Source organism: Pogona vitticeps, chromosome 10 (genome assembly GCF_051106095.1).
Source record: "Pogona vitticeps strain Pit_001003342236 chromosome 10, PviZW2.1, whole genome shotgun sequence".
Lineage (NCBI taxonomy): Eukaryota > Metazoa > Chordata > Lepidosauria > Squamata > Agamidae > Pogona > Pogona vitticeps.
Window position 1 is genome coordinate 23264413 of NC_135792.1, and position 12516 is coordinate 23276928.

Sequence of the window (12516 nt, forward strand, 5' to 3'; positions counted from 1 at the left end):
TGGCCAGCCTTTGACTTCCCCGCACACACACACTCACACACACACAAATCACAATTAGAAACAAAAGGAGAGGCGAGTCAAAAGAAACAGCCGCCGGAGAGAGAGAGAGAAGACAAGGAGCTTGATCTGGTTTTTTTTCCCCTTGTTGTTGTTTATGTATGGATTTTGGAAGTTTTTTAAAAAAACAATCTGGATATATATATGTATTTTTTAAATCTAGAAATTGCTTCCTGATTGTGTGTCTGCGTGCGTGTAATCTGGATTTTGGGGGCGGTTAGGTGGTGGTGGTGTGTCCCCCCCCTCCGTCTCCTTCCTTCCTCCTCCTTTTAAAACAATCCACACCCCAGGCTTTGTATGCGCGTTGTGTATTATTTTTTCCCCTACCTTTTAACCATTTCCCCAAGACGATTTGGAGTTTTTTTGGTTGCTTTTGTTTTAAAGCAGGAAATTATTGGGGTGTGTGTGTTTTTTTAATTATTCCCCCCTCCAAAAAAAACAAAGCCAGCCAGCGAGGGGACCCTCGACCCTTCCCCTGCAGCTGGCATGGATTTCCATGGCGGGGGCGGCGGCGGCGGGGGCAGCGACCCCCGGCAGCAGCAGCAGCAGCAGCAGCAGCTCGAAGAGACCAAGCCCTTGTTGGGCGACGGGTCGGCGACGGAAGGCAGTAAAATGGGGGCCGCTTTCTGCCGGCGAGGCGTCCACTGCACCGGCATGAGGTACAAGCTGCTCCAGGAGGGGGACATCCAGGTGTGTGTCATCCGCCACCCGCGGACCTTCCTCAGCAAGATCCTCACCTCCAAATTTTTGAGGCGGTGGGAGCCTCACCATCTGACCCTGGCCGAGAACAGCCTCGCCTCCGCAACGGTGAGTTCACACGTTCCCTGCCTTCCCTCCGCGGGCGATCCGTGTTCACGCGCTGGCTCTCTCCCGCCCTCTTTTTATTCCCCCCCCCTTCCACCTCCGAAAGGAAGAGGAAAAGTGTCTGGAGTGTGTGTGTGTGTGTGTGTGTCTGTCTGTGTAGGCTCAATCCTGAAAAGAATGGCCCCATGGAAAAGAATGGGACACGGGGAGGACCTCTGGGGATTTCCGTGGGTCCGCTCCCGTCTGGACTAGCGGGCGCTCTGCTCGACACGGTTCTGGGTTGGATCCGAGTACGAATTTATGACTCTTTTTTTTGGGGGGGGGGAAACGTGGGAAACGTCCCACTGTGGAAAAAAAGCGCACCCCCCCCAGTGTCTCTTTTAGATGGCGTGTACAGTATTCAGAACTCAACAGTAGGGTTGAGAATTTGATTCAAGCGATGCAAATGGAAGATATGACACTTAGCCAAAGAGTGAGTCAATCTTTAGCTCGAGTTGGTGTGGGTTTTTTTTTTCAAACAAATAAAAAAAATATCTTCCTGTCATCTTCCTGTCCTTCAGCCCTTTGGAATATCTGATGTGAAAATGGGAGATAGTGTTCTTGCGTTTTTTTAAAAAACAATTCTAGCTGTGCTTACCAATCCGCTCGGTCACTTCTGTCCTTTGAATGGGAAAGGATTTCACAGCAAAATCTCAGGATGGAGGGTTGTGTGTTTCTCTAAGAACAAACTTGTGGCAATGATTTTTCCCCCCTTCTAAACGTTGCACTTGACATTTTCAGATAATCAGGCCATGTGTTACCGAAGGGCAGTGATAGAAAAATAAGACAGAAAATGAGCAGAACATAAAACATTTTATAGGTAAGGAGGAGACCCTGAGGCAGTGGCAAGGGACTGTACGGTCAGAATGGATTCGGAATGAGGAAGTCAGAGAGTTTCCACTGTGAAAAAGTGATTTAGGCCCTGCTTTAAGTCCTGGTTGTATCAGTGTGGTGTGTTTTGCTCCCACTGTGATTATGAATAGGGCCCAGAAAAGGTTGGTTAAGTCCTCACTGCCCGGATTTTGCTAACACAGGGTGCTGTAACTTATTCTAAACTGCATGTCATGCAATATGTTGGTGCAACATAACTTAACCACACGTGGGCAAGGGGCTGTGCTCTGCAAGATCATCGGTGTAAGGCTCTCCCTGACCTAGCCGCCCGTGGCTGCCTCCAAATTTCACCCCCATGCGCCAATTCTGCATCAGTTCCATACAGATGGTTGCTGCTAATTTTGCTTTCCCCTTTTCTAACTGTTTCTCTTCATTCTTGGTCCTGTTTTCCCCCCCTGTTGCTCAGCGCCCCCCTCCGCCCCCAAAGATGGTCAAAATCTCCATTAGGTCAGCTCATTTATTTGGGGGTGGGGGGTTTGCAAGCAGCTTTACTCTTTTAATGTCCTCAAAACCGTCTTCTGTCTGTCGATACCTTTTAATGTAAATACATACAGTATTTTAATCATTTAGCTTGCGTATGGGATAATGAGGATGTATATGGGGTTTGTTTGTTTTTTTGGTAGCCTTTTACTGTTTTAATTGCTTTGTTTCTAGAGTTGGTGTATATATGTTTGTAGATATTTTGGGACTACAGTTGGTAGGGCCGTGACAGTTGGAACCGCAAGACAGAGCACAAACTCCAAGCCCTCGAAGCTGCAATTTTTAAAAATGGCAAGTTGTCATTTGCACAAATAAAACCAGCCAATCACATTTCAAGGACCTCTTGATGTGTTTACATCTGAGCAGAACTCTAAGCATGTCCTGAACACATATTGGAGCCCATGTCTAAATTCCCCCTCCATTCAGCTCTGGGTACATTAATACATTTGTGCATCCCTCTTTCCTTCTTAATTATATATGAATTGAATTAACATCCTATCCCGCCCCCCGCCCCCAGTTGAGCTCATAGTGTCCTGCCTTGGCCTTCCCTCTCCTCCTCATTTTATTATTTCAACGACCCTGTGAGGTAGGCCCGCTAAGAAAGAGGAACTGGCCTGAAATCTCCCACGGCCTCTTTCTGGCCTACCACTGTTAAAATTACACCACACTGGCTCGTTCTTATAATGATGCAGGGTGAGCCACGCAGAGGATTTTCACCAGCGTTGCATAGGAAGACTTTTGTCCCCCTTTCTTCCATTGGCAGTGAGGTGCAGCCATCGGGGTATAATCACATGATGGTGGTTTTTATTGCTTTGTTTATGTCCGCGTATTGTCAGGGGGCCTGAAAGCACCAGAAAGCAACAAGTAAATGCTTGCAACTCGGGCCCTGTTTGGTAAAACATGGGTATGAGATAGATGGCTGTAAAGGCTTCCTCCCGAGCTGTAATTCAGACTCAAGAGGCAGACCACAAAGAATGGTCTTTCTTCAATACTCTCAGTTTTCTCCCAAGCCTAACAAGTTGCTGTGATTGGATGAGGATATTGTTCAGTGCCTTCTTCTTGCCCAAGTTGTTTGGGACAGTTGACTGCTTATAAGGTATCCGACTCTGATCTTGGCAAGATATGGCTCCAGATTTGCAAAGTGTTTCGAGCAAAATGTCCGCACTGTGTTGACCTCTTCCTCACCCTTTGCCCTTATTGACTTTTGGCCATGGGTACACCACCTGCTTTAAGCCAGTCTCCCTTGATTTGAAATATACTGTATGTCTTTGCCTCTCTCTGTGTATGGCTTAACCCTCACTCCCAGCTCCTCCCTTAGGCTCCCAGTTTGAAATCCCCCAGTTTGAAATCCCCCCCAAAGACATACTGATCTGTAGAATAGTGTAGAACAGCCATGGAAGACAAATATCCAAGCTACATCTTTTCCTTCGGGTGCAAAAGTGCTTGCTCAACATGAGATTTATCACGCTACTGTTGCAAAAGATGCAGGGAGTTTGAAGTAGTGATAGTGAAAGCAGATATTTATAAAGAAAACAAAAAGGTCAGAGTACCCGATGTTAATTTGTAGGGATGTGTTTATGCTTGATACATAGTAGAAATACAGAGAGCCTTTGATCTCGCTAATGTCCTCTGAATTCTACCATGTTTGGTTGAAATTGCTGCTTTCTCAATGGGGAAGATTGTAGAATCTGTTTCTGTGGGAGTGCTTAACCTGTAGTTAAAACTCAGATATGTGTCTGTAAAGACATCTAAAGAGCTCTTTGGTTTCAGGTGACCAGGAAATGGGGTTTAAAAAACTTTCTCTTAAACTTTGGGGTTCAGTCCACTTGTTCATCCCAGCCAGAGTCAAAGTAGAAGCCATTGAATCAACAGAACTTAGTTTAAGTGAATCAGTGGCCGAAATCACTCCTAAAGCAGACCCACTAAATCAGTGGAGCTTACAGAGGAGTTGACTCATTGAATCCCCACTGATTCAAGGGGCCTACTCTACCTGCAACTTACCACTGGTGGATTTCAGCCAGTTTGTCCACACAGTTCTAATTGGGGTAACTACTGGATTTATCCCAAGGCGTTCTTTGCCACCAGGTACAATAGGCAAATTTAACTAAAAAATGGTCTTAAAGTACATGGGCCAAATGGACAGGAAACCAAGAGAAAAATAATTAATGTCTATTGATGTGGCTCCCAATCGTGGGTCCCCAGATGTTCTTGGATTACAGCTCTCAGAAATCGTGGCCAGCACAGCTAGTGGTGAAAGCAGGTGATGGGATTTTTAGTCCCAGACTATCTGGGGAGCAAGGTTTTGTTGCCTCACCCTGTTGCTATGAATTTCTCCTTACAGAAACTTGTAGAACAACAACAGCCTCACCGCCCTATAGTTTTACATAGTTGTGTGTCCCCATCCATGAGATTTTCATTTATTTGTAGTTTGGGGAGGATGTTGGACCTGGTTTTCATATAGAAGTTGGATTATTGAGAAGTATTAACCCTCCATGATGGATTTTTTTAAAAAATAAAATGCCCGGCCATTTTGTTTTAAATGGAAACATGTGGATAATTGTGCACAGCAGGGTTGAGGGAGTTTTCGTCTTCCAGATGTTGTGGACTTCAGTTCCCAGAAGCCCCAGCCAGTGTGGCCACTGGCAAAAGATTATGGTAGTCCTAGTCTAAACTGTTGGCGGGCCAAGGATTCTCTGTCCTCAGTGTATGGGTTGCATCATTGCTGGATATTGGTCTGAAAACAGGTGATCCAGCAACCATCCTGAAGCTAAACTGGTCCAGGTCTGGTGGAATTCCACCTTGAGTTCCAGGTTGGAAAGAAGGAGAAGCGTCAGTACAATTAAGTGAGAAAATAAGAAGGTTGAGTTAGATACTCTGTATGGTGATTGTAGTGGTTTCCATAGCTCAGTGGCAAGAAGGTATCCAGGTTAAAATGTGGTCATGTAGGAAGTGCTAGGAGGAACCTTATTCATAAAGGGACCTGGAGTGGACAATGTTGAGCTAGATGGACCTGTGGTGTGACTTAAAATAAAGCAGCTTCCTGATTCAGAGAAGGGGTAGAGTTAGTTGATAAAACACATGATTTGCATGCAAATGGTTACATGTTCCCATTTCTGCTGTTTCCAAATAAGGCTGTTAACCAGAGTAGACAGTACTAAAGTAGATGGCCCAATGGTCTGAAAAAGACATATCTCTGAAGAAATATATTGTTAGATATATGTATTTAAGGGGATTTCCTCCCCTTCATGGATTGCTGCCTTGTTGTAGTGAAGGGGCTTGAGTAATTGAGAGAAGCTATGGGCTATGCCGTGCAGGGACACCCAAGACGGACAGGTCATGGTGGAGAGTTCTGACTAAACGCCATCCACCTGGAGTAGGAATTGGCAAGCCACTCCAGTATCTTTGCCAAGAAAACTCCATTGACAGAAACAAAAGGCTAAAAGATATGGCACTGGAAGATGAGCCCCTCAGGTCGGAAGCAGTCCAACATGCTACTGAGGAAGAGTGGAGGACAAGTAGCTCCAGAGCTAATGAATGGTTGGGCCAAAGCTGAAAGGACGCTCAGCTGTGGATGTGCCTGGAAGTGAAAGGAAAGTCCTATGCGGCAAAGAAAAATACTGCATAGGAACCTGGAATGTAAGATCTATGAACCTTGGTGAGCTGGATGTGGCCAACCAGGAGATGGCAAGAATAAACATTGACATTCTGGGCGTCAGTGAACTAAAATGGATGAGAATGGGCGAATTCAATTCAGACCATTATCATATCTACTATTGTGGACAAGAATCCTGTAGAAGAAATTGAGTAGCTCTCATAATCAACAAAAGAGTGGGAAAAGCTCTACTGGGATACAATCTCGAAAATGATAGAATGATTTCAATACGAATCCAAGGCAGATTCTTACTGTTTCAACATCACAGTAATCCAAGTTTATGCACCAACCACCACTGCTGAGGAGACTGAAATTGAACAGTTTTATGAAGACTTGCAACACCTAGAACTGACATAAAAGAAAGATGTTCTTGTCATTATAAGGGACTGGAATGCTAAAGTAGGGAGTCAAGAGATAAAAGGAACAACAGGTAAGTTTGGCCTTGGAGTTCAGAATGAAGCATGGCAAAGGCTAATAGAGTTTTGCTAAGAGAACAAGCTGGTCACCACAAACACTATTTTCCAACAACACAAGAGGCGACTCTACACATGGACATCACCAGATGGGCAATACCGAAGTCAGATTGATTATGTTCTCTGCAGCCAAAGATGGAGAAGCTCTATACAGTCAGCAAAAACAAGACCTGGAGCTGATTGTAGCTCTGATCATCAACTTCTTATAGCAAAACTCAAGCTTAAACTAAAGAAAGTAGGAAAAACCACTGGGCTAATCAGGTATAATCTAAATCAAATCCCTTATGAATACACAGTGGAAGTGAAGAACAGATTTAAGGAACGAGATTTGGTGGACAGAGTGCATGAAGAACTATGGACGGAGGCTCGTAACATTGTACAGGAAGCAGCAACAAAAACCATCCCAAAGAAAAGGAAATGCAAGAAAGCAAAGTGGCTGTCCAACGAGGACTTACAAATAGCAGAGAAGAGAAGGGAAACAAAATGCATGGGAGATAGGGAAAGTTACAGAAAATTGAATGCTGACCTTACAGAAGCAGAAGACATCAAGAAGAGGTGGCAAGAATACACAGAGGAATTATACCAGAAAGATCTGGATGTCCTGGACAAGCGAGATAGTGTGGTTGCTGACCTTGAGCCAGACATTCTGGAAAGTAAAGTCAAGTGGGCCTTAGAACGCATGGCTAACAACAAGGCCAGAGGAGGTGATGATATTCCAGTTGAACTATTTAAAATCTTAAAAGATGACATTGTTAAGGTGCTATACTCAACATGCCGGCAAGTTTGGAAAACTCAGCAGTGGCCAAAGGATTGGAAAAGATCAGTCTACATCCCAGTCCCAAAGAAGGGCAGTGACAAAGAATGCTCCAACTACCGTACAGTTGCACTAATTTCAGATCCTGAAGCTGAGGCTCCAGAACTTTGGCCATCTCATGAGAAGAGAAGACTCCCTGGAAAAGACCCTGATATTGGGAAAGTGTGAGGGCAAGAGGAGAAGGGGATGACAGAGGATGAGATGGATGGACAGTGTCATTGAAGTTACCAACATGAATTTGACTAAAACTCCGGGAGGCAGTGGAAGACAGGAGGGCCTGGCGTGCTCTGGTCCATGGGGTCACGAAGAGTCGGACATGACTAAACAACTAAACGACAACAAAGGGGATTTCCTACGTTTCATATTTAATACAGGCGGTTGTATATTGTTCAGCCATAGTTCAGTTATTTTATAATCCCAGCTAGCTTTTATTTGAAGTAGTATATTTATATCACATATTTGGTGTGGAAATCTGAAGGCAATGTATACAAGGTCCCTTTGGCCTGCTCTGTTATCACACCAAGACCATAAGGTTAGTCGGTAGGAGTGTAAGAGTGGGATTGGGCTACCCAGTGAGTTTCATGGCCAAATGAAGAAGCCAGGTTTCTTGAGTCTAGCATAGCAGTCTAACCACTATACTACACTGTCTTGATGCTGATTTTGCAGTAATGCAGTGAGCTGTGGACTGCACTATTCTAACCAAGCTTTTGTTGTTATTATGTAGTTGTCAGCATGGTACGTGGATTATACTACACATTTTCCTGAGCTGCTTTATTGTTGCGTCTGTTCCTTTGCTTAGTATGTGGTACTTACAACAAGATGCAGATTGTGGGAGCCATGCATGGCTCATGTATGTGCTTTATTTGTTTCTGCCTGTCCAGGTTTATATTATTAGTGATAATTTCATTCTATGACAATCAACATTGTGTTACATTTTGTTTCTGTGACTGATGCCCCAGTAGAACAATTTAATATTTCAAACGTTTGTTTTCAGGTAAGTGCTTGCTCAGGGATGTATCTACATTGCTCCCTCTGGGCTAAGTGAAGTTTTATCGAGCAGACAACATAAATATTTGTTTATCTGCAAGATTTATTAGCTGTACCTTTTGCCACTGAAGCAGCAGATCACGCTAATAAATGCTAAGTGACAACAAAATTAAGAAAATTGCCTGCACCACCTCATAGCTGTGCTATTAGCTCCCTTTAACTTTTCTCCAGGGAGTGCAAAGTGCCATACAGTATATGCCTCTTCCTCACACTTTTTATCTTTGTAAGAACCTTGCCAGGCCAAGAGATTGGTTGGTTTCAGATCACTCAGCAAGTGGCACATCTCGGTGTGACTTCGACCCGGTTTCCCCTAGACTGCGTATTTCTCTGTCTTGGCGTCCACGTTCCTAGAGTAATATTCCTTGATTTTCACAGGCTGGAAACAAGTGAAACCACATTTACATCATGGGAAGGAAACAGACTCTGCTCATCGTATTTATTTCAGACTCTTGCAGACTCCAGTGAGAAAAACCGTAGCTTTTGTTTTTGTTTGGCTTGAAACAATTTTCTAGACTGTACGGTTACAGTAATCTCTCTCTCTCTCTTTAAAACTGTGGTCAGATGTTCCCAGGGATCAGAAACTAAAATGCTGCCTTACAGTCTTTGTACGGCCCCTGCATTTGGGGAAAAAAATCTGTACCTAGGACTGTCTTTATTTACTCATTAGCCTACTTTCCCCCAAACAAAAACAAAATAAATACAAAATGAGGGATATCCAACTCACAAAATCTGATACATTCGTAGCAGCCCCTTTCTGCTCAAAATGATCTATTGCTTACTTTTAACATTTACGTGTTTGGAAATCTGGTAGATTTGGTTACTATTGCCCTAAACTTGATGGCTTTCAGCAGAGTCTCTGTTTTCCACTGTGAATGTTAATATTATGGGAAAGGAAAGGGTGATAAATCCGTGGCTTTTTGGATTGTGACACACCGCCGTCTATTCTGTCAACAAGCAAGTTCGTTATAATGGAGAATGTGGGAGCCTTTTAGAACCAGATAGTGAGAAGCTGCAGGCAGTGAGAGGATGAAATTGTAGATTCAGTTAATTCAGTTTATTTGTTATATTGTGGATGTGATTTTTTTTTTGTGCATGCCAATAAAGGCTCTGACTGACTAGAGTAGGCCCATTTGAATCAATGGGGCTTGCAGTGGAGTTAGCTCGCCAAACTCCCATTGAGTCAATGGGTCTATTCTATTGCAACATACTGCTATAAGCAAATAGGATTTTGACCAGCAAGTAAAGGGCAGCTATGAGAGAGGGGCATGGTTCTGGTCTGGTTTCCGTAGAAAGCTTGACAGTTAGCAGCTATTCAGGGGTTTCGGAGGTAAGATTCTTTCCTAGCCTTGTCTAGTATTCTCTGGCTGGTCCCCCACCCAATACTAACTAGACTTAACCCTCTTTAGTCTCCAAGGTCAGATATGTTGTGATGATTTGTTCAGTGAAGGTAACGGGGAAAGATCCTTGAGAACCAGTGGCAGGAAATGCATCTCCCACACATGATGGTCTAATGATAGCAAGGAAAGCCTTGTGCAAGTATCAGAACCACGTGAGATACTTCTGCCAAAAATGGACAGCTCTATTCCCTGTTCCTCCTCCCACACCGTTTTACCCGTTACTTGTGATTAGTCTGAAGGGTAAGTGCTCCAGTATCCATAGGCACTTTCCGCATGAGTTGGGACCCTGATTTCTCAGGGTCTGGAGTCCAGGGGAAGGCCCCCCAACAGAGCACGGAGGTGCCTTTTGATCAGCTTCATTGCCCTCTATGCAAGTGACAACATAGCAAGTTTGGCCGAATCTCTCCACACTCCCCATGCATGTTCCACATAGTTTCTTAATGGATGTCCATTGGCCTTAGAGGAGACTTTAACAACATTAGATTTTTCGGGAATGTCAGCAGGTGGCTGTTCCTTTACTTCCATCCTGCTTTTGAGGGCTGTCTGGGGTCATCCACTTTCCTAAGTTGGGCTTCATGAGCCTTCTGTCTGGGCCAATCATTTTAAATAATATTTTGTGGGACTGCCAACCCTCTGTCACTGAGATCAAGAGAGTTGTTTGTGTATATGAGCTTTCCCTAAGGTCCACAGACACTGGGATAAAGTCATGTCTAAAAAATGTGTCCTGTCTTGTTAGTTCTCTACACTATGCATCCACACCCCCTTATCCACAAACAGTAATTGCACAGATTTCAGCTGAATAATTGAATTTTTGCATTTTAAATGTTTTGCAGTGGCTTCCCTATTCTTAGGAGTTTGGGAGTATGTACTTTATACTGTATATATATATTTAAATTACTCTTCTGGGTTGCAAGACAGAACTATCCTATTATATTATGCAAAAACTATCACAGATTATTTTCCCACAATTTTTTTAAATACTGGAAAGGCTGAATAATACAGTGGACCCTTGACTTACAGACAGCTTGACTTACAGACTTTTTGAGTTAGGGACTTCTCTGGCCGCAAAATTTAGGTTTGACTTGCAGACTGAGATTTGACTTACAGACCAGAAAAAAAGCAAAATGGAACAAAAACGGCCTGTTGTGGGATTAATCGGTTTTCAATGCACTGTAGGTCAGTGGAGACTTGACCTACAGACTTTTTGACTTGAGAACCGCCTTTCAATATGGATTAAGTTCTCAAGTCAAGACCCCACTGTATACATTTAGTACATTTCTCGCCTACCCAATCTCCATCATGGGATTCAAGGGGGCATACACAGTTTTTTTTAGGCATTCTCCCATGTAAGTACAATATATAAATTAGCTTAATTTGCATATACATTAAGATCCAGATCCAGAGCTTCTTAGCCTCCACAAGGCTGCATTGAGTCCTTTCATACAGTGTAATCAGCTCAGGAAACATAGTAGAGAAGGTTGAAAGTCCACTAACAAGATACAGTTTGTATCTGGGCTTACGAAGGACAGTACGTGATTTCACAATCTCGACTAAGTTACCCATTAACCTCCCCCAAGGAAGTGAAAAGTGGATGTTGATACATTGTGTTTGGTTTCTCTTCTGTCGAGTGGGAGATCCTGGAGGAGGAGACGTAGTCGGTGGTGGAAAAGTCAAGAGGGCTTGGGTGAGGGTGGGTGGGGGAGGCAGGTCACTCTGTTCGTCAACGCCAACAAAAAAAAATAAAGAACCAAGGCTTGTGACATCTGCCAGACCAAAAGACTTACGGGGGCATAAATTTTGGGGGATGACAGTTCTCTTCGCCCAGCAAGGGGTGTAATAGTCTGTTGACAAAGCAAAGTACCAACAAGTTGGAACGGAAACCATGTAGCCGTTGGTTGAGTGCCTCTTTGCTCCGATGCCCTGCTTAAGCCGGCCGGTGGAAAGCGTAAACCGAACATTTTTTTGGTGCAGAAAAATAATTTCCATGGGCTGCTGAATGCTCTAGTTTTAGGAGGGGGAGGGAAGGAAACCCCACCACATAATTGAAATAACTTCCTTTATCCACCAAGCCTCAACTTGGGAGGTACAGCAGCTGTTAAGAAAAGAAATGAGCCCGTAGCTCAGTTTTCAGTTTGGGGCTGAGTTTTGTTTTTGCTTTTGACAAGAAATTGGAGAAGGAATGTTCAGGACTCATACAAGTGCTCACTTGCATGCCTGTGCGTCTCTGTTTGGTGGAATGAGTTCTTGGTAAAAATTTCACTGTGGTTTTGTGCTGTGTTGTGGTTGTTGAGTGACAACAAGCGGCTTCTAACCTATGACGACCCTAATAGAGTTTCGAGGTGTGTAAGTTGTTCAAAGACTCAGCCATTGCCTCTCCAGGTGAATTTCCAACTGAACCTGGGTCTCCTGAGTCTCCGTCTGATAGTCTGTTCACTGCAGGACACCGGCTTGGTGTAATGTCATGACTAGAATCTGGGCTTTTGCTGTACATGAGTCCAAATTCGAAGATTATTTTAGGTTAGCATGGATTGGGCCAAACTAACCTTACCACTTTGAATACACTTAGTCCCGTTGAATTTTGGAAGCCAAATAGCATCAGACGTGGTTAGCAGTTGGATGGAAGACCGCAAAGAATCTCCAGGTAGGCTTATGAAAGAATCCAGCCTGGAAACCTGTAAAGCTTCTTCCCATAGAAATTGACAATAATGGGTCAGGTGGGCTGTTGGTTGGATTAAAAATAAGGCACCTTCTGTGTCCTTAGAGTATTAAGTGGTAGCTTGGATGTATGAATGAGGGCAAGCCACGTGTTAGGGCCGTAGCTTTGTTTGTTTTATATCTGGGTCTTGCTCAGTTATTTATCTA

The 12516-nt window shown here is 43.9% G+C and overlaps 1 protein-coding gene across 2 annotated transcripts in view; it reads left to right on the forward strand.

Moving 5' to 3' along the window:
- The first annotated feature begins 409 nt into the window (after nucleotides 1-409).
- Nucleotides 410-12516, forward strand: part of CMIP (c-Maf inducing protein) — a 164742-nt gene continuing 152635 nt past the window's right edge. For both annotated transcript variants that reach the window (XM_020805720.3, XM_020805721.3), the window contains exon 1: nucleotides 410-864. In XM_020805720.3, coding sequence (XP_020661379.3) covers nucleotides 544-864 — 321 coding nt within the window. In that variant the 5' untranslated portion in view covers nucleotides 410-543. The remainder of the gene's footprint in view (nucleotides 865-12516) is intronic.